This window comes from Psammomys obesus, unplaced genomic scaffold, assembly GCF_907164565.1.
Source record: "Psammomys obesus unplaced genomic scaffold, mPsaObe1.curated_primary_1811, whole genome shotgun sequence".
NCBI classification, from domain to species: Eukaryota; Metazoa; Chordata; class Mammalia; order Rodentia; family Muridae; genus Psammomys; species Psammomys obesus.
In genome coordinates this window covers 3,806,160-3,828,183 of record NW_026586383.1, presented here as the reverse complement: position 1 = coordinate 3,828,183, position 22,024 = coordinate 3,806,160, and the positions used below count along the sequence as shown (strand labels likewise).

At 45.5% G+C, this 22,024-nt stretch overlaps 2 protein-coding genes across 5 annotated transcripts in view; one reads left to right on the top strand and one right to left on the bottom strand.

Moving 5' to 3' along the window:
- Fbxl2 (F-box and leucine rich repeat protein 2) overlaps nucleotides 1–7,631 on the top strand; it is a 40,196-nt gene extending 32,565 nt beyond the window's left edge. Inside the window, exons 12-15 of the mRNA XM_055601793.1 lie at nucleotides 362–406; nucleotides 892–948; nucleotides 5,077–5,289; nucleotides 5,861–7,631. Of these exons, the coding sequence (XP_055457768.1) occupies nucleotides 362–406; nucleotides 892–948; nucleotides 5,077–5,289; nucleotides 5,861–5,968 (423 nt within the window). The 3' untranslated portion in view covers nucleotides 5,969–7,631. The remainder of the gene's footprint in view (nucleotides 1–361; nucleotides 407–891; nucleotides 949–5,076; nucleotides 5,290–5,860) is intronic.
- A 261-nt stretch (nucleotides 7,632–7,892) lies between these two features.
- The window catches only part of Ubp1 (upstream binding protein 1), a 49,127-nt gene continuing 34,995 nt past the window's right edge, over nucleotides 7,893–22,024 (bottom strand). For 3 of the 4 annotated variants that reach the window (XM_055601789.1, XM_055601790.1, XM_055601792.1), the window contains 8 exons: nucleotides 20,507–20,610; nucleotides 18,734–18,788; nucleotides 18,377–18,470; nucleotides 15,643–15,733; nucleotides 14,795–14,913; nucleotides 12,184–12,326; nucleotides 11,485–11,536; nucleotides 7,893–9,837 (listed from right to left, as the gene is read on the bottom strand). In XM_055601789.1, the coding sequence (XP_055457764.1) occupies nucleotides 9,800–9,837; nucleotides 11,485–11,536; nucleotides 12,184–12,326; nucleotides 14,795–14,913; nucleotides 15,643–15,733; nucleotides 18,377–18,470; nucleotides 18,734–18,788; nucleotides 20,507–20,610 (696 nt within the window). In that variant the 3' untranslated portion in view covers nucleotides 7,893–9,799. The remainder of the gene's footprint in view (nucleotides 9,838–11,484; nucleotides 11,537–12,183; nucleotides 12,327–14,794; nucleotides 14,914–15,642; nucleotides 15,734–18,376; nucleotides 18,471–18,733; nucleotides 18,789–20,506; nucleotides 20,611–22,024) is intronic. The other variant, XM_055601791.1, reaches the window with a different exon arrangement.

The window sequence follows — 22,024 nt, the reverse complement described above, 5'->3', positions numbered from 1 at the left end:
CCTTGAACAAAGCCTGTCTCCAGGGGCAGGTGTTCTTCCTGTATGAAACCAGACTGGCCCCTGCTTAGCTTCCCCCGCTGGGGCCAAGCTCTACCCTGTCTTCCATACTGCCTGCGGTACCCTGTCCGTGCCCTCCTGTCCTCACCTTCCACATAGGACCAAGCATCCATTTGCAGGCTGTCCTTGAGTCTGACCTGTGGTGTAGGAAGGTGTGACGACTTTCTAGGCTGAGACGATGATCTCGGGCCCCGGCAGCCACACTCATTGTCCAAAGTGAGCTTGGCTTTCAACTGCTGGTTTGAGGTGGCTGCGGGCCACCCTTTGTGTGGCCTGCATAGCAGTGTCTTGTGGCCTCTTCCAGAATTGCCATGACCTAGAGAAGATGGATCTTGAAGAGTGTGTCCTGGTGAGTGGACCCCTCGTCACTGCTAGGGGCCTGGCATGGAGTAAGCACAGGCTACCACTACCCCAGACTGGGGCCCCATCAGGCTACTTGTGATGGGCTTTGTAAGCGTCTGCTGTTCCAGGACCTCAGACTACAGCAGAGGCGTGCAGGAGGCATCCATTCCTAAGCATGGGTTGCCTTTTATTTTACACGAAGCGTGGGAGAGGAATGAACCTGCATGCTGGGTGACAGGGTGACTACAGAGAAGGCGGTCCCAGGGAACCCCCTTGTCCACTGCTTTTCTATCCTGTCCCCGGGCTCCCGCAGGCACCAGAAGCGAAGCCAGACAACAGTGAGCCTCCCTAGGAGCTGACAGTGTGAGCCAAGTGTGTGGGGATGAGGCTTTAGTTTCCTTTTTGTTCCCTCCGAGCCCCACATCAGGAGAAGCAGGATTTAGGCATTAAGTCCTGGCGCAGACGCCACACTGACGGCGTGTTTTCCTCCAGATCACCGACAACACTCTCATCCAGCTCTCCATCCACTGTCCCAAGCTGCAAGCCCTGGTGAGTCTGAGTTACTGCTGATAGTATCGCCGGAAGAATGACGCTCCCGTAACCTGTAAGAGTGCTGGTCACTTCCTGTAAAGCCTCTATCACTCTGCATCTCAGAGATCTCCTTGCTGGGCTAGCTTGGCCTGTGGGGTATCTCAGTGTTACTGCAACCACTGTAGGAAGTTATAGCTGCAGGAACTCACAGCCCTATTACTTCACGTAACCTCATGTTCTTGTCAGGGCGATGAAAATCGACATGTAAAATACCACTACCTACCTCCAAAGGCTGGGGCCATTCTCCTGATAGGTGTGCTTTTCTTACTCAGCTGTGGGGAAAAAAGAGGTCTGAGTATGTTCTGAAAGATCTAACAGCAGTCATGGGCCCTCTGCATGGTAGGGGCCCTGTGAGATCAGGATCCATTGCCTTTCTTGGGGATGCCTTACAATAACCAGGGTTCTCCCCAGGGGGTTTCAGAGCACAAAAAACAAACAGAAAAACCTCAGTGCACTCCTTATTTTTATACTCGCTGCTTCTAGAAGCAGGACTTCCAAGTAAAACTAAACTAAGACAAGACAGTTAGTCATGTGGCATGAGGTCCGCAACTGTGATCTTAGCTCCTAGGAAACCGACACAGGAGACTTCAGGTGTGAGCCCAGCCTGACTGGCACGCAGCGACCATAGTTCAAAGAACAAGATAAAAAAAAAAAAAAAAAAAGAGCCCAAGGTAAAACCCACCAAAGATGACGAGCATATAGTCAGGCTCGAACTGCAGTGAAACTACAGCTCAGCGCTGCGGAGGAGAGACTGAAGAGAAAGGCCGCGGGCTGCAGTTCCCTGAGGGCTCCTCACTGGAGAAGACAGGCAACAGCACCCTCATGCCAGCTCTGGAACTTGAATCTTTGTGTAAGGGATGGGTGAGGAGCGTGTTGTCCCTCGCCCCATGCTTCCACCCCAGCAGCCTCTACCAGCAAATCCAGGCATGGGTTTTATGTGACACACACTTGTAGTACAGCGGCTCCCAAGCTTACCCAGACAGCTTGCTGTGACTGACATCATGACACAACAGGATGGCCCCTGGCCAGAGGGACTCCTGGCAGGCCCCAGCAGCCCTGTAGGGCATAGAAAAGCCAGTATGAGTGCAAACGTCAGCCTCCCTTCTCTGCCAGAGGCCTTTCCTTAGCTGTCATCTTCCTTTGCAGGTCAGGTGGAACACACCTTTAGTCCCAGCACTCAGGAGGAAGAGGCAGGCAGATCTCTGGGTCTGGGCCAACCTGGCCTACATAGAGAGACCCTGTCTTTAAAAACTTTTTTTCTTTCTTACCTTATCACTGACTTTCCACTAAGTGCCTAAGCACAGATCCTCTAAGTGAGGGTAAGGATGCCAGCCAGGGACCTGAGGGCCATCAGACTAAGGGAGTCCCTGTACGTCCCAGGCTGGACTCTGAAGGAGCTGACAACAAGAGATGCGGAGACAGGACAACAACAAAAAACCCAAAAACCTGTTGTTTCTATCAAAAGACTATTAAGAAGCCTATTGAGAAGCCTTTCTGATAGCAACTGCAAACACACCTGTGCCGCCTACCCTGCCAGTCCAGGGTGAATGGAGAGCTGGGAGGCTTTCATCTTTGCCCAGGAGTGACAGTCTGCCAGCCCCACCTGCTGTATCACTGCTGACCACATAGGGAGTCTAGATCTGGAGCCTCACCAGCTGTCTCACACCTGAGTCAGGACTGTTTGGAGGAGTCTGAACACCTACCTCTGCCCGGTGGCATCAGACCACTCGGCATGGAGATTTGCCCACTGTATGCTGACAACAGGGCATTACCCCACAGCAACATTGCCACAGGCCTGGTGCAACGAGATGTACAAAAGACATGGGAGTATCTTGGATACAACAGAAACAGAACAGTCTGGCCTCAGATGAGAAGAGGTAGTTGGTGGACAAGGCCAGATAACATGACTGCATTTTAGAGCTGACTTCAGACAGTCACAATATCACAATTAGAACCGAAACAGGGCTAAAACCTCCCAAATTTGCAAAGTGTACCTGTAGGTCCAAGCGGATCACGTCCATCTTGCAACCACCAAAGCCAGTTCCTCACAAGGAACCTTGGGCAGAACCAGCCTTAGCGAAGGCCCAGAATCCTCAGCTCAGAATCCTGTGTGTGTGTTGAAGGGGGTGAGGAGGAATCTCCTTCAAAGGAAGTGCTGGGAGAACGTGGAGAAAGCAGAACCCTTGCAAAGTGCTGCTGGGAATGTAAAAGGAGCCTGCCACTACAGAAGGCAACATTCTGGATACTCAGAATGTTCCAAACTGCAGTGCCCAGTCCAGCCATGCTGCTGCTGTCCAAAGACAAAACAAAAAAACCACAAGCCAACTAGAGAGACGTCTCAACTAGACGTGAGAGACGGAAGTGCACACTGAAATTCACAGTATTACTCCACAGCAACCAAGGGGAAAACAACCCTAATGCCCACTGACAGATAAATGCAACATGCTGCATCCACACACAGAGAATGCTGTTCAGACAGAAGATCCTGGCACGTGCTTCAAGACGGATGAGCTTGAGGAAGGGTACTAAGTGAATTGTGCCAGTCCTCCAAAGACAGTGTCGTCCTCTGCAGGTGTTTCCACCGGGACAGCCAGTCAGAGTCACCTGGATAGAAGGTAGCACAATGGTTACCAGAGGCTGAGGGAAGAGAATGAGTTCCACAGTGAGGGCACCCTGAAAGGCCTGAGCCCTACCAAGTGATAACCTGAACTAGAGTTCCAGGCTTTTTTCAACAGAAGAGGGTACCTGTAGAAACTCAAAAGAAGGCTTCTAGATAACTGCAGCCAAGGAGGAAGACTCAGGAGAGTAAAGTCAACTGAAAATAAAAGTACAAACACTACAGTGTGTGGTTTAAAGAAGACAGCGCTCTGCAGACTCTAACACCAATGCTTACATTTGAGAAAGGTTCCAATGACTTCATCGTTCAACCCCACGAGGCTGCTAAAAAGCAAAGCCCAAATCAGAAGGACATAACATGGGGGAGATCAGTGAAACTGAGAACAAAAACACTGCCGCAGTATCTTAGCAACGCCAGCTGCTGCTTTGGAAACAAGACGGGGCTGTCACCAGGTCTATCCAACACCCCTTATCCAAAATGTTTGGGACAGAGGTGTTTGGGCTTTTCAGATTTGTTTCATTATACACATTTATTCATGAAGTAGTAGGTCCAAAATCTAAAAATACAAACACAAATTCATCTTCTGTCTCATCTGCACCTTTCCCAATTGCTATGCACTGTGCATTAGGCACTAACTCACATGAGGTTAGTAGTGAATTTCCTACTTGTGGTACTGTGTTGCTACTCAAAAATTTTTAGATTTTGAAGAATTTCAAATTTTCACATTATGGATGCTCAGCCTATGGGAGGAACAACTACAGAAATCTGACAACTTAGGTGAAATGGACAAATAACTCATTTGCTATAACCCCAAAATCCCTCTTGAGGAAATTCACTTATAATCTCTAAATTCCTCCAAATGTACATGTATAAACAGATTTGCTATAGAATTCTTCCTGACATTTAAAGAACTATCAGGATTGTATATCAGGACTGATGAACAAGAGAAGAGGTAACAACATATTCCCAGTGACCCTGGGATCAAAAGAAAACCTAGAAGCTCATGACCCTTGTTGGATTCCTGTGACCCAAATGGTGGTAGAAAGAACTCCCATAAGTCTGCCGTGGCATTGGCATGCCTTACATGTTAACAACAACAAAAAGAGGCTTACATGGCCAGCACGCCCGTGATCTGTCCCCTACAGGGACAGCCACTATTTCCTGCTAAACTCTGTGTCTGACACTCGCCTCCAGAAGCCTGGGCCTCAGAGCACTCTGCCCTTTCCAACTTGGACCCCAAAAGGTTTTTAGGCCAAAAATATAAGAAAATTAGCTGCCACAGCCTGGGTGGAGCAAACCTAGGCCTTGCCAGCGCCTCCATTTTGTACTGCTCTTAGAGAAACCCCTAGATTGAAGAATGGTCTCCAGCTGTTCCGGCCCTCCATTCATTCACCGTGGGCGCTTCAGGAGACAGCTCTCCCGGCTTTTACCAGCTGGAGCCTGAGATAAGGTCCTCTTTCTTCCCCCAGAGCTTATCCCACTGTGAGCTCATCACGGATGAAGGGATCCTACACCTGAGCAGCAGCACATGTGGGCACAACAGGCTGAGGGTTCTGGAGCTGGACAACTGCCTCCTTGTCACCGACACTGCGCTGGAGCACCTGGAGAACTGCCGGGGCTTGGAGCGCCTGGAGCTGTACGACTGCCAGCAGGTCACCCGTGCAGGCATCAAGCGCATGCGGGTAAGTGTGGGGCCCTCCTTAACAACGGAGGGAAGGCCAGGCAGGGGATGGTGCTCACCGCCAAGCCTGTCTTCCTGAGCCCAAGAACAGGCTACAAGGTAGACTAGAAGCCACTCCCGAATGTTTTCTGACCGCCACCCACAAGCTGTGGCATGCACTTGCACTAGCAAACAGTGCACTCACAATGACGCCCACTTCTCTCGTCTCGTGTGTCTATGCAAACTGCTGACTACACAGGTGCTTCCTTGGGCTTCCTCAGACATCTGCTGTGAGAGGTGGGGGTCCCATCTAGTCTGGCAACTTCTCAAGCTGCCAGCCAAGGAAATCAATCCAAGGTCATTGATGGGGCCACTTGGAAATGGTGAGCCCTCCTACTGGAAGAGAAATGTTTCCACTTGTCTTTAGAAAATGCTGGATTTGGGGGTAGAGGGGAATGAATAGGAGCAGTTCTAGCTTACAGCATTGTACCAGCCTAATGCTAAGGCAGTCAATTTTAAATGGACTAGAGTTCAAAGGTTATTTAAGAATCCTAATACCAGGGCAACCTACTCCGTTTCCCATCTCCTTCCAGGCTCAGCTTCCTCATGTCAAAGTCCACGCCTACTTTGCTCCAGTCACCCCTCCACCAGCAGTGGCAGGTAGTGGACACCGACTGTGCAGGTGTTGTGTTATACTTTGACAGCAGCTGCATAGGCCAGGAGCCCCACCCTCCAGACTGCTCCACCATCTCCCCATCGAGCTTCTCCATGGGGAGTGCATTACAGCTAAAAGACTTCGGCACAGATTGCAGCAGCTGGTGATGTTCACCTTAACCTTGCTAGGATGCAAGCAAACCAAGGCCTGTGTCAGTCACCATGTGGCAAAACCACACAGCAACCCGGAGTCCAGCAGAGGTGGGTACCTGCCTTGGCACATGAGCCCAACACGGCTTTGTCAGCATCCTACATAGACCTTCAGTGTTAGCACAGCCTGAACAGAACAAAAAAAGAGCCTCCTGCTGGTTTTCTACCTGATCTTTAAGCCAGCGGCTTACTGTTATCCATGGCAATTGTTGATTTGCAGGACTTGTCTACTTCGAAGACTAAATACCACCTTCATCAATGTGATTGTACTGGAACTTGGAATGGCTGGTAGTTTCATGTGTAGAAACGTGTGAAAGGCATGTTAACACATTTCCATAAAACACCAAAGAAATGAGGACTCTAAGCTGGGTGGGGCAGGATCTTCACCTTTCTGTTTGTGTCAACTTGTCATACCCAAATCTTGGGACCAAAAACTAAACAAAAGCAGCCCACTTCTCATCAGTCCATTGGAATTATAAGCAAGCTCTGCCATATGCTACAGCATAGAGTGCATTTTTGTTACAGGAAAAAAGCCAGTTGTGTTCACACTTTGTAAGAAATTTGGGGGAACCTTGAAGAAATCCAGGATTAAGGCTTGAGTTATTTATAACTTAATCAAGTAAAATGATGAACGGATGCATGTAGAATGGATGCGGTTTTTTTAAACTTACTCTTTCTAGAAATCACGCCAGAACTATTTTGAAGCTTCACACATGAAAAACTCCACTGAGTGAAGTGTTGGCCCTTCTGAGCTCCTTTAAAGTGAACAGAGCGTCACGGTGCTTGCTGGAATTGACTGCTTTACTTAGAGGTGGCAGATCTCAGCAGGGCCACTTTCCAAATGCAGGCGCCCATGTCACCGGAACTGGGGCGCCATGACCTGCCTGCTCTTGTGGTTGCTGCTCACTCAGTGGCATCAACCTTTACCATCACCTTCCATATTAGTGCATTAATGGTAGCCCAACCTTCCTGGCCATCACTCCCTCCCCCACACTATAAGAGACAAGCGTTTTCTATTTCTCCACGGACAGTGTACAGATACCCTGCCTCAGCTGCACTCCAGGAGGGAGACCAGTTACACCAGGAGAGTCCCTGCAAGCATTAGCTTACTGGGATACTGCCTCCTGGGCGCTGCAATATCCTCTGGTTCGAAATTATGTAAGTGACTACCGCTGTGTGTGTGGTGGGGGTAATGAGGTGACGGGAGAAGCTACTAAGCAAGTCCCCTAGCCTTGCTCCGCTGATTCACAGAACTTGTTTTTCTGAGCCAGAGTGCAGCCTGTCGTAGATGCTGTACTTGACATTCAGTGACCATGACTCCACTCGCAGCCCAGAAGAGCCTCTTGTAGAGGGCTCATTTGTCTCCTCTGTGTGCCAGTTCCTGTCGTTACTTGTCTTGAGTTGCATCACGTTGTGGAAACCTGTATGAGAGAGAGAGCGTGAGCGAGACAGCCCACAGTGGTGAACCTTACACTCTAGGCCACTCGGGGAAGCCTCTGACTACATGTGACCTGAGATGACACCAGTACAACTTAGGATTTAAATGAGCGACACGCTTGCAAAACAGTCAGAAAACATTTATTACACTGAGCTGTACATCCTATTAACCAAAGTAGCAAACTGCTGGTGCCGCGGGTTATATACAGTTTCACTGAGACGGACTAGCACTCTGTGCTGCTCAGCGCAATTTCAAGTCTGAGGAGCTTGTAAGTACTTTCACCCCCACTTCTAAACCTGATAAGGAATTCAAAAAATAGCACACAGCATTAAATGACATTTATTGTTCCATAAATCATGAGATCCAAAGAAAGCTAAATAGACAAGCAAAACTCTTAAAACAATTAGAAGATAAATTCACTTCTTTCCCAATACGTGACTGGTACAGAAAGCATGTGTCACACAAAAGCAAAGGGAAGGACTGATGGGAATGCCCCCCTCCCTAAAGGGCCTGCAGAGCCACAGCACTGCCAAACCCAAGATGAGAAGATTGAGACAGACTTTGTAGCAAGTAATTAAACCCTGGTATGAATAAAACAAGACGTTAAAGCCTTTACCCACTGAAGTAGTTTGTCTTCTGGAAGAGATTTCTCTTAAAAGTTAATCATTCCTACCCACCTGAACAACAAGGGTCAGACAAGCACATTCACAGCCAGCAGCTGAGCAAATGGGCAGAGATGCTACATCATTAAAATGGAAAGAAGTTTTTTTAAAACTCAGATATGCCACAGGCCTCATGAGCAGTCGTGAGTGGTAAGAGAGGTGATGGCAGTGGAGGAAAAGAAAAGCCAGAGTTCCTTTCAGAGCAGTGTTCAGCATGTGTGATTCTGTGAAGAGGCACACCTGTTACAGACAAAGCAGCAAAGACGCAGAGTCTCTTAAAAGCCCCTAGCTAATCACCAGAGTGCTGTGTATTCATGATCGTATGTGAGGGGAGAAAGGGGATATATGGTACATTTTAGTGTCTTGTTATGACATCTAGTGTTCCCACGGGCAATTTTGTCTCATTCAAAAAACCAAAACAAAACAAAGATCCCTTTAACAGCAAGTCAGAAGCTATCGACAATACTTTGTTTCCCCTGTTACATCACCTAGTTCTAATGTCTGGGAAAAGGCTTTAAACATGTTTAAGAACAGAGCCAGGCTTCCAGGTGGTGGTGTATGCCTTTAATCCCAGTACTCTGGAGGCAGAGGCAGGTGGATCTCTGAGTTCAAGGCCAGCCTGGTCTACAGAGTGAATTCCAGGACAACCAGAGCTACACAGAGGAACCCTGTCCCAAAAGGAAAAAAAAAGAAAAACAAAAAAACCACCACCAAAACAACACCAACAAAAGAACAGAGCCAGGTACAAGACCAAGTGAGTGCGCACCTGGAGTCCCAGCTACGTGGGAGGCTGAAGTGGGGGATCCCTAGAGACCAGGAGTGTGGGGATGGGAGAGCTGAGAAAAGGAAAATACATGAGTTTAAAAGGCAAGGAGGTTTCAAAAGGTGAAATCCAGAAACTAAAATGCTAAAAATGGAAGCGGAAGCCAAAGGCCCAAGTCTCTGTACCTATTAGGGTTTACACTGACCTCTCTCAAGGTACTGCTGATAGTGCAGTTTGCTCATCTTCTCGGCTTGGCTCTTCCCTGGTCTGGTGTGCTCCCCTCTGATGTACACCTTCAGACATGATCACTTCTGAGAAGGTGCTCAGCCTCTTACCTGACCAGTACTGCCACATCAGTGCAGTGCAGCTCCCCCAGGAACTCCCTACCTCCTCCCCAGGTCAGCATAAGGGTCAGGCAATAAAAGCCAAACTGGCACAGAAAGGTAAATGCCCACGGTTGAGTTTGTACATTCATTTCAAACCGCATACAGTGTAAAACGCCAGTAGAGACTGCTGCTGGGAACTCTGTCCGCTGGCCCCTGCTAGGGAAGTGGGCACTCGTGCCACACCATGGCTGGGAGCTGGCATGTCACCTGGCATGCTCGCTCTCATGAGGACGCTGGGCTGTGGCAGTGACAATGAGGAGACTTGTCTCTCCTACAGCTCACTAGGAAGGTCATCTTGTGTTTTCAATATGAAACATTTCACAGTAAAATCCAATCCCAAGACTTCTTGGATTCAGTCTTCACACACTTTTAAGCATGACTTTATTTGGTACTGAATAGAGTTCAGTCTGTATAAGGTATCACTTCAAAATTATGTGAATACCATCATTATTTTCAGCTGCAAAAAAAAAGCGAAAAGTTTTATTAAAACTTTTAATAAGCTTAGACTAGAAACAGTATTAAAGATGGAAATGTACAGTCTGCTTTAGAGGTTACAGCCTGATTAGAAGCTGACTGCGCTGCTCTAGCTCTTTTTTCCCTCAGACACACTCCCTGAACACTGCTCAGGGAGCCCAGGCCCTGCACCACCACTTGCCAGCTCTACAGGGTGAGGTGTGTGTGTATGCTAGGACAAAACAGGCTAAAGCCCTGCACAAGCGTGCGGCAGCCTACAGGGTCTGCTGTAGCTGCACATTTTTAGTTATTATTTTTCTGGGAAACTGAACCCTCAGAGGTAGATATAGCAAGACTGCCTAATGGCCTCATGACAGAAAATGAAGGTTCACATGTGGATGAAGTCTCACAAACAGGAAAGTAAGACTGGACAGAATCCTGTGAGAACTAATGCTACAAATACCCACTAGTTTTGAAGTTAAAGATGTTTCTGCATGAAAGTAGTGAACCAGTTCACTGTTGCCGCACATGTGCAGGGAACGGATGCTACATGAGGCATCACTCCAGAATGTTGGGTAGCTTGATGGCCAGTGGCATATATCCCAATCAGGTACATAGCAAAACTGTATTTTTAATCTTTTCAGGGAGCTCCTTTCTAGAGCCATTACCAGGTGACTCAAGATCTCCTCTTCTAGGGGATGGGACTAGTAACTGATCTTAACCCATGGTCTGTCTGCCCTCCCTTTCTAACCTTGTAGTTTGGAGCTTACCTGGCCTGGCCTGGACCTTGTTCCATCCACACTGTTCCTAATTAGTTCTGTACAGCCTGCTCAGCTCTCAGCTACTTCGGGGACATCCAGTGGGCACTGTCCACACGTCCAAACACTTCATTTGCCTCTTGCCTACATGGACTCCCTACCTCCAGTTTTGCAATCTTGTAAACTGTCTCCACAGTTGGAGTTGAAGAAAACCCGATTCTATTATTCCTGTGTTTAAACCACTTCACTGACTTTCCAACCCATAAGAGCTAATGAGCACCATCACCCATTATCACTGCATGCAGGGCCTACCTCCCTCCCTAACTCCATTCTGCTCTGCTCACCCTCACCCTGCATGGCAGCTGCATGGCCGTCTTCCAGGCCTCACAGAAGCCAAGTGCATACTTGGCACAGTCTCACTTTGCCCTTGGCTAGCCCTGTGGCCACCTCCTCAGAAGAGCCTCTGTAAGGCTCCATGCTACCCCACCACCACAAGCCTTATACTTTCTTATCCCTTCATGGCACCTGACACTGGTCAATTTCTGTGCCTGTGGCCAATTCTGACTTTCTTTTCCACTACAGTGAGATTCCCTGAACCCCTAATTCCATTCAACCACTAGCAGAGTGCTGTCTTGGACAAAATGCTCAGCAAACACTAGCTGAATGGACTCAGTGTTTGTTTCTAGTCATCTAGAAAAAAATGACCCTTTCTATATTTGCTCGCTAATTTCTATTACAAACACTAAAAATACTGTTCTTCCATGTTCCAGCCCCTTTTAAAATTAGCAAAGACATCTTTTTCAAGAATATGCACACACACAGAAGAGCTGCTAATCAAGGCACAATGTCCTTCATGATCACAACACATCAAGGCACACACACATAAAAAGTACCTTTTACTGTGGAGAATAAAAAACAACTCTCATCTTGAAAGTTCTGAACCATCTAGAAGGATAAAGCAGATGTGTAAGTGTAATTAAGAGCCATCAGTCCTTAACTGACCAGAAATTATTTAAATTTATACTTAAAGGGCTACAACATAATCTATGCATCTTTTTTACACAAATACAGATGCAAATAATTCCTGACAGCAGAATGATAGTAAACGTTTACACCTGTTACCCGTGAGCCACAGGGGAACATGCTGTGCCAGGTCCTGTGGATGATACTAACTCAAACATTATGCAAGCTGTTTCCCTATTGCCACTGCTTGTCAGCGAACATAGCTGGAGCAGGGGTAGGATGCACTTCTAATATTACATGTTTTTAGAATGCTGTTCTTCCAGTAATGCACGAAAGATACCTAATACCTCACCTCACAGAAAGGACCGAAGTCTGCCACAAACCTTTGATCCCCGTAAGTATCTGAGTTAAAAAAGATTAGGAGAAGCTCAGTCCACTCTCCTTGACTGTATTCCTTCTGCTACTAGGACACTGTAACTCCTGATTGTAAGTTCTTAGCCATTTTGATCCCTCCTCTTTAAAAATGACTATTACTACTTGCAAAAGAGGTCAGCAGCATCTCTTACAGTTGTGACAATACACACGAGTGCCAGTGTAATGGAAGAGTGATGACCGACTGTTTGATTTACCTGGTCACTGACAAGAATGTGGATACCAGTGGGGCCCTGTCTGTAAACCTGGTTAATTTGGTGGAAAGGAATATTAAACACGGAGGCAAGTTTTCGAGCAACTTCTGAAGCAACCATTTCTTCCAAGTAGATTGCATGATAAACTGAAAAAAAGAAAAATGCCATTTTAACAATAATGTTTGATCTGTTTTAAACTTGATCTATACAGCCTACCTTTTCCAAACTGGCACAGAAAATTCAAACTTAGAAATAGGGACATGGTAACATTTCTTTGTCCCCTTAAATTCTCTACCCACCTATTTGAAGTATAAGAACACATTATTTATGTTCATTTATAATAAAATGATATGACTATATTCTTTTCTGCAACAAAGCCTCATATATTGAGGAGTAAAAAGAGCATCAGGGATCAGGATAATCAGGGTAAATGGAACTTACAATGGATTGGAGCAAAGGATAAAAAAATATACACATGGGCTAAAATTGTTGCAGACACAATGGGGAGGGGGAGGCTGTTGTATAAATTACGTCACAAAGAAGCTGTTTAAAAAATGTGTTTTTCTTTTCTTTGTTTTTTGAGACAGGGTTTCTCTGTGTAGTCCTGGCTATCCTGGAACTCACTCTGTAGACCAGGCTGGGCTTGAACTCATGGAGATTCCCTTGCTTCTGCCTCCCAAGTGCTGGGATTAAAGGTGTGCTCCACTGCCACCTAGCTCAACAATGTATTTGTAATGATGCATAAAAAGAAATCTAAAAGGAGTCTGAGCCAATAATCCTTCAAATGAGGATTTAATAGTAAAAAATCATCTATGTCATCTCCTATATACATACAAAGTTAAAAGAAATAGAGACAACACCCTATGAAAAGTAAGAATATAGAAAGTGAAGTCTCTTCCTTAGGGACAGTCCTGGCCTTGTTCAACATTCACTGTCTTATATTTCTGTCCATGCCTTGAAGTCAGCAGCACTCTGAATCTGTGTGTCACTCAAGTGGATACTGCTCAAACACCGACTCAAGCCAGACATGGATCTGCAACAAGGAAGCTGCAAAGCTGGTTTTCCAACTGAGCAGCTACGTGTATAGGAATGTTCACTAATTACACACTTGGAAAAGCTTAGAATAAAGGCTCAAAACTAAAGGGAACTCTGAAGGATCGCCTTGTCAATATTTGGGGACCAGTATCTGCCCTCTGACTCTTTTAATAAAATGGAAGCAACTTTCTGGTTATAGAAACAGGGTCAAATCTATTGTTCACATGCTGTCTGTGGCTTTTTTAGGGCTATAATAGCCTCCATGGATGTCTGTGTGAGGGTGTCAGATCTTGGAATTACAGATAGTTGTGAGCTGCCATGTGGGTGCTGGGAATTGAACCCAGGTACTCTGTAATGAGCCGTCAGTGCCCTTAACCACTGAGCCATCTCTCCAGCCCCTTGAGATTTTATTTAAAAATAAAACAAAGCTGGAAGTGAGGAGGGCGCGGTGGCATATGTCTGTAATCCCAGCATGCAAGGAAGCAGAGGCAGTTGGATCTCTGAGTTTGAGGCTAGCCTGGTCTACAAAACGAGTCCGGAACAGCCAAGGCTACAAAGAAAACCCTGTCACAAAAAAACAAAAAAAAAAATTGTATCCTTGGTCTTAACAGCCAAAGCTCATGCCTGGGGTTTAAATTACACAGATGGAAAAGCTCACGGTTGTGATTACTGCTCTTCCACTTATTTAAAGAAATCCAAGCCATGCAATATTTTTCAGAGCTTTGTCTACTCTCAGGGTAAGTAACTGCCTCTCTCAATTCTAAAATTGTTTCCTTGAAGCTGAATGTCACAGCTATTCTGTTTCAGAACATGAGAAGAGGGGACATTACTAGCATCATCCAAGAGAGAGCAAGTGGTGACGCACAGCTGCAGCGCCAGAACTGTGGAGGATGAAGTAGGAGAATGGCAGCTCTGAGGCCAGCTTACACTACCCAGTAAGACCGTGTCTTAGTCTGAAAGTCTCCCTTTCCCGAAATTTTTATAATCAAAGGAGGGAAGGAAGAGAAGACAGAGAGGCCAGCTGCTTCATATGGTCCAGTAAATGGGATAAATCTGCAGGGCAAAGAAGCCCCCCTTAGTTGGAAGGTAACTATGCAGCTTGTACTAACACTGACCAAAGACTCAGCACCCACCCTCCAGGCTGCATGGAACACAATGGATGCTCACCTCAGGTGGGTCTACACTTGGGAAGACTGCTACACAGACCCACCTTTGATCATGTGCATTTTTCAGGAATCCCCATATATCCACCCAATCTAGTCAGTGAAATGGAGGAAGAAAGAAAACCCCTCATTTTCCCAGTGAGCTGGCAATGTTCCATTCCTCCAGAAAGGCCACAGCACATTCAAGTTATTGTGCAGCTTCTGGGCATTTCTTGCAGAGAAGCCATATAAAAGAGGTACAGCATGCATAGCTGAGAACAAAGGAAGGTTCTAGTTCTCTCCTTTCCCAAGGACGTGGCCCTACAGCTGCTGCTATCAACTCTGTAGCAGTAACTCAGCAATCCCACAGCAGTTATCCAGCTCGTGTCTGACGACCTTAGGAAGGACAGGGGAAGGGAAGTGCCCTCAGTACCCACCGCAGGGTGTCCCACTGCCATTTTCACCTCCACTGCCTGCAGCTTGTGGCTGCCCTTGTAGCACAGTGCTACTCGGCTGCTCCTGGCAGACATAGATGGTTAAGCGGGGCCTAACCGACCTGCAATCAGAAGATGGCATCAATGAGGCTATGTGTGCAAGCTGCCTCAGCACATGTACAATCAACAGCTACAGGAATCTACCGTCTATTTTTTTCCTTATGAGAACTTTACAGTGTTATTTCATAATATAAAATAATTTTCTAATAAGAATATAAAAACCACACACCTCACACCAACTATCACAGGTCCAGACTCTAAACCATTGAGATGGTCTGTCAGATGCTGGTAAATTTAAGTTTCAAGATTGATTAAGCAATTTGAAATCAGTAAGGCTCGAGCTCACTAAACTCTCAGCACACAAATCTAGAGACAGCAATGGCAGGCAGTGGGTCTCAGAGCCAGCATAGTCACAGTTCTAGCATTCTAACTGACAGTTACAAGTTCACATTTAATAACTGCTTAACAAAAATCATGACCTTGAAAACCATAGATTCTGTAGAGCTCACCTAAATTAGAAGTTTTGTTTTCTTGGCAACAAACCCAGTCGTCTTCAAGAAATCAGTCCTGCCCATGTGCATTGCTACCAGTCTTAGTCTACCTCTGCCCTCATCAGTGCCTGCCCTGAAGGTGTACACAAAACAGTCTTCTCGTGAGCACGATGCTGCCGATGCTCGGTGGCGCACACAGGCACACGCCAACCTAGCGTGGAAACACATTCTGCCCACCAAATCCTCCACACAGAGAAGGTCCCATTCTCAGCTCACGCAGAACAGCCTATAGTATTTTACCTTGACTTGAGGGAATTATAGAGCCGAATTCCATCGGCTGCACCACAAATCTGAACTAAATCTTCCTTTGTCAGCTTTAATAAGTCGGCACCTGGAAAACAGGGGAGATCCTCAAATAAGCAGGAAGGGATGGATATAGCAGGCTGCTTCACATGGTTCTGTCCTTCTAAGCAGCAACAGGGTATCCTGGATTACACATACCCTAGAGTAACACAGGAACACACACCTGTTCTTTAGAGAAACCATGTGCTGTGGTAACAAGGTATGAGAAGCTTATATATAAGTGATCACGGTGAGAAGTCCTGTCCGTTCCCAAGACTCCTATATACTGCCTTTCTTTCCTTGTTGCTGGGCTGTGGCTAGCCATGTTTCTGACTCCACCCTGACCTGAGCAAACCCCTCCTGTCCTACCCAAACTATTGCCTTTCTCCTTTTTTGAAACATAAATGGAATTCTTGCAACTGGGGAACTTGCCCAAAGTCACCAGTGAGCTGGAAGCAAGGTGGGTCTCATTACAGCACCATATGCAGCCTCAGCCTAGATACTGTTACAGCTCCATCCAGGCAGCCAGTTGTGATAGGAAAGTGAAGTGGAAAATCACCCTGTTCCTTCAGACCTCTTCTCTAAGTACTTGGTGTCTAGGATTTGCCTTAAAAGCAACAAAAAGGCCAGTGCGTATAAGGGAGAAGTGGATACAAGACTGAACAAGCACTGGGCAGCAGTGAAATTGGAGTGGTCACAGGAAGTACTCAATATGTACTTCACTTGGAGATGTCCACAAAATCTTGGTTTTACTCTTTTAATATCAGTCAAGACCCATACTTCCAGAATAAGTTATGACTTTGTAAAATAAATATCTACTCTTATGTATAGCAAGATAATGGGGTTGTTCCCCACCACCCAGCTTACATGCAAGAGCCCAACAGAGTTCTAGCTTGTAAAAGGAACAAAGTCCTGAGAAGCCTAACTCCCATGAGATGTGAGGCGCTCTGGAGTCAACCCTGGAGTGAAGAAGCAGATAAAGAGGTTTTCTTTTTACTGGGGGCACTATATAAAGCTCTGAAGCAGGGCTTCCAGTTGTGACACCTGTAACCCATGAAGAGAAGGGGACAGATGGCATGTCACAGCTGACATGTGACAGATGCCCAAGACCTCTCTATCCTTGCCATTCTCTAAGCCCTCCAAAGGAAGCCCCCAGGTTAAGGAAAAAGAATGCCAAGCCTTGTGATCACTGTGCACAAGGAAAAAAAAAAAAATCTTACAGCTCCACATCACTGGGTCTGGATAACCTGCAGGGTTCCAGCTGTCAGAGGCTATTCTATGGGTTGTGCTTTTCATGACATCTTTCTTCCATATTGAATTCTGTAATTTTTAGTTTTTCACACATTAAACGCTTTACTTAATCATATAAAAATGTGGATCTCGGCTAGCAAATTATTTCCATGTGGTACTTTAATTTTAGAGTCAAAGAGCTACATGCACAAACAATATCAGAAATGACATAATAGAAATCCCACTGTTTGTGAAACCAGGCTTTCCTTCAGCTGGGTATGTGCACACATATGCCTGTCTTCTTAAAACTGTTTCAATAGCTCCATACACATGCAAAAGGACTGCTAGCTGCCACATCCATGTGGTCCAGCATTTCTCAGAATGTTTCTTCAGGGCACATTAGCAAAAGTACTATGGGAAAGGCACCAGGGCCAGGGATATTTAAGACTGCCCCTGCCTCTTATATGCTCTCTCCTGCATGCCCTACTACCTGGGGCAGTGCTGCTTGACACCTAAAGTCCCACCAGAACTCTCCCGTAGTCTCCTGTGCAGAAAAACAGCAGGCTGCCTATGACATCCACACCTGAGCAAAGCCACACAAATGAGCTACTGCTCTATGTGAAAAGGCTCAATCCACAGGACACAGGGCAGCCTTTGTGGGGCCTGAGGTCATAAGGCTGAGGAAGAAAAGGCCAGATTCAAAGGGTCATACACTGTAGGGTTTCATTTGTTTAACATTCTCAGAATGACCAAACCATAGGCAGGACAGTTCAATGTGTGTGGGAAAAGAGGGTGGGGGTGGGGGAATGGGATGACCTTAAAAGGGGCAGAAGGACAGAGAGCACCTGTGTAGGCAGACACCCTACATCTGTACCTTAACTGTGGTGGCTACACAGAGCTACACTCAAGGCATGACAGATCTATACACTCATGGTACCCAGCGCTGATTTCTGGTTGTGATATTGTACTATAATTTTGTGAGAAACTGAGAGATCATCTCCCAACTGTCTTTACAGTTTATCATTAAGTCAAATATTATCTCAAAATAAGTTAGAACTGGAGCTGGAGAGATGGCCAGTTAAGAGCCCTCGCTGTTCTTATAGAAGACCCAAGTTCAGGTACTAGCACCCCTGTTGGAGAATACCAGCCTAGGGGACCTAGGCTCCTGTGGGCACCTGCCTTCATGTGGACGTACCAGATATAGGCACATGTACACATCTAACTTTAAAGTAATAAAAACACCACAGAGAACTAAAATACACCTGCAGTGAGTGGACTGGAAAAATGTTAATTTCATGGTTTGGAAGGAATTTAACACATGGCACAACTGAGGAAAACTGAGAGATAATACACTTTTTTTTTTCTTGTTTGTAATATATTTATCCAAAACCATCTCAAAAGTTTCAAAAATTCTTAGTTAATAAAAACACAAAAACATACAAATACTCATATACATACATACCTGAAAAATTAGAGAACAGTCTTGTGTAGGAAGAGAACCTGTTTTTGAGCAGCCACTGCTGTGTTTCCTGGGTTGTAGCTGAAGGCTGAATTTGCTATTAATGAAAAGAAAAAGAAAAAGAAAAAAAAAAAAAAAAGAGTATAGATAAAACTATTCAAGCTTAAAAAAGCAAAACAAGCAAAAAAAACAAAACTGAAGTCACTGGCACATCATGAAGAATGTTTAAGCCAAACTAAAAGGGTTTAAAACCTGAAGTCAGAACACAATCTGATGACTGAGCAACTCACATAACTTGGCTAGAATCTTTTTAAATGAAGACACTAATAGTATTTAATGGTTCTAGGAAAAGATACTTACTTCCCCAGATGCCTGTGCAACTCCATCTCCCTGGTGATTTGGGGATGAAGAATTGCTAGAGAAAGGAAAAGGAAGGAACGGTTTTTAACTTTTTTTTTTTTTTTAAGTTAAAAAATTCAAGGCAATTATTGCACAGGCAATTTGAAATAGGACATCACTATGGAAAGAGCCATGTAAGCTTGCAACAAGAATGCAACACAGCGGGAAGAGCATGAGGACATGAGAAGAAGTAACAACAGCACCACCATGTGAGGCAGTCACTGTGAAAGGTGTCCCCTCAAGCCTTTGTATGGGTGCCAGGAAAATGGAGAAGGTATGCATTTTTTCAGTCAGGAAACTATGTGAAATTAAATAGAAAAGAAACAGCTACAAATAACCAGAAAACAGTCTAAGAAAATTTTAGGCTGTAAGAAACAGTGGATCTAGCTAAATCTACAAATCTTCCTCGTTAATGAACGTGTCCACCCATGAGCAATGAGGATGGTGACAGCCAGGTCCCTGTCACCATCCTTGTGAGTTAAAGGTATAAAGATAACTGCAAAGAACTGCATAGAGAACATTCACCTTCCCCATTCCTAAGCAGGGTCCCTCTCTCACCACTCCCTGCCTCCTACACCTTACATTATTCTCCATTCACCAGAATAAAGCCCCTTCCAACACGGGATCATGCTGGGAACACAGTGGGCTCTCAGGAAACATCTAGACAACTAACTAAAGGTATACAATTCAAAGCTCACGTCTAAGATCACAGCCATTTGCTAACATACCCAGACAGGAAACATAAGACACTCCGTATGTGTTACACGCTGGCTCTCTCATCCCCCTGGTCCATGAGAATTTTTCTACTTGTAGACAAAACCACTAAAACAGGCTCCTGGCTAGTTTTTCCATCTCCACAGAGAAAAGGCAGGATTTTGTAGTTTTTCTCACCAGACCCTGTCAACAAAAGACTAAACTATATAGAGAACTTTCCCTTGCCACCTCAAGCTTTCCTAATTTTTCTAGCCCGTAAGAAACTTCCTAAAACCAAGAACTTCTGAACTACTGTCCTCCAGCAAGGCTGCAGGAGGCAAAGGCTTACTACAGAGGCCTTGGGCCTATGCAGCTTCCACTCTGAGTTCCCTTGACTCACAATTGCAAAAGCCAGATAGCACAATCAACAAAATCCAGAGGTTCTGATTAGAAAGCTACCATAGTCTTCACAAAAACCAAAGGTCTGGTCTTTAATCTTAAATACTTAATTAGAACCACATTTGCTAAAATGGTAAGAAACAGTACAAAAAAAAAAAAAAAAAAGAAATGACCTGTGTCATGTGGTAAGCTCAAAGTGCTTTGTAATCGATGTAATCTCAACATAGTCATATCAGAGCCTCACATTAACCACCACTCACCCTGTGTCCTTAAACTAAACTCTAATGCTTTCTTAAATCTCTCAAAGACAGTTCCTTGGTTCTGACTTAAAAACTCCTCTCCCTTTTGTTTTCAGATAGGGTCTTGTTATATAAGCCCCAGACTGGCCTTAAACTCGCAATTTTCCTGTTTTGGTCTCTAACAACCTTAACCCTAACCCTACCTCCTTTCTGCAATTACCATAGCTGTCAAAGGGTGAGAGAAGGACTAGGTGCACAAAGGCTGTCAGGTGAAGACTACCCTATGACTTAAGCATAGGCTATTTTCCACACCTGACACAGACACACAGAAATGAGGCCGCATAGACAGGGACTTGCAGGAGCAACAGTTAGACGCAAGCACACGGCCACACAAGCCAGGTACCTGTCTGGGACACTGCACGTGCTCTGCTGTGAGGAGGTGAAAGTGGGCGCTGGGGAAGGACTGTTATTCACATAGGCTGTAGGGGTGTCAGGCCATGGAGAACACTAAGGATAGAAACAGAAATGAGTTAATGACATGTTTTCTAAATGTGCGGAAGAAGCACTTTTGCAATCTGGTCTCTAACTGACCCAGTACAAACTTATAAAGCACAAGATGCCTGGTGCCTACCAGACTTGTCAAATTCACCCTGTGCAGCAAGAGATACTCTTTTAGCTTTTAGATGACCTGAGTGATGATAGCAGCAACATTCATAAAGACAATTGCTTTCTCAAAGCTCACACACATATACACATACAAACACACACACTCTTCCAGAATCTTCTGTCAGCTGCTCCAGCAGACACATCTCAAGGTTTCAAAATAGCAGACAAGGGATTCACAAGCAACATCTGACATAACACAGTGATCTGGGTACAGCTAGGTCCCGTTTATTGCTCCCTATGCCTGCCAGGAAGCAGCCTTATCAATACCCCTCAGTACCCACCTTGATATAAGTAAGATTTGCTAAAAAGGCTAGCATGAAAGCATATCAATTGTGTGTATGCTGTCAGGTATGTGTGTGTTTTCTGAAAGGGATATGATGAACTGAGTATCTCTCAACCTTAGCCAAAATTCCGACAAGAGACATAGCAAAGACACAGAAACACATTACAGTTAGCACAACTGAATAAGCCCAGGTCCAGAGCATGCTGAGCAGCCTACAGCAATCAAGTAGAAACCTTCCCTGCCGAGCTTCACAAAGGTCCACCTAACACCCAACATTCTTTCTTCAGGTATTCTGCTGAGGTGTCAGTTTCAAAGGTTCTCCTTTATAATCAGCCTGCTCCCACACGACACAAGGAAGGCGTCACATCTAACCTCAGCACTGGGGCTTAAGACTCTCCACAGCCAAGCAAATGACAGTAGGATAGTCACTCCTGCAGCAGACAATTCTAGTGACTTCAAAAGTTTTTCTCTAAAGAATATGGCTTTCAGTTCTTACTCTACTCTACTCAGGAGGGCCTATGGTCACCCAGCAGATACTAAATCATCCACAAAGATCACTGGTATCTGTAAAAGACTCAAAAGGAGTGCCAAACCTTGAATGATACTGACAAATGTTATCTAAACAAAATTTCTCAGACTTTTTAAAAAATCTAAGCAAAGCTGGGGCTCAGTGGTGCAAGCCTGTATTTCCAGTACTCAGGGAGGCAGAGGCAGGTGAACTCTATGAGTTTGAGGCCAGCCTGGTCTACAAAGTGAGTGCAGGGGCTACACAGAGAAACCTTGTCTTGAAAAACAGCAAAAAAATAAGCAAAATTAAAAAAATTCTAAGCTGGGCATGATGGCACACACCTGTAATTTTAGTACTCAGGGATATTCCAAGGCAGCCTAGTCTCAAAAAAAAATAAAAACAATAATCTAAAAATTATGTCTGGGGGCTGGAGAGATGGTTTAGCAGTTACGAGCACTGGCTGT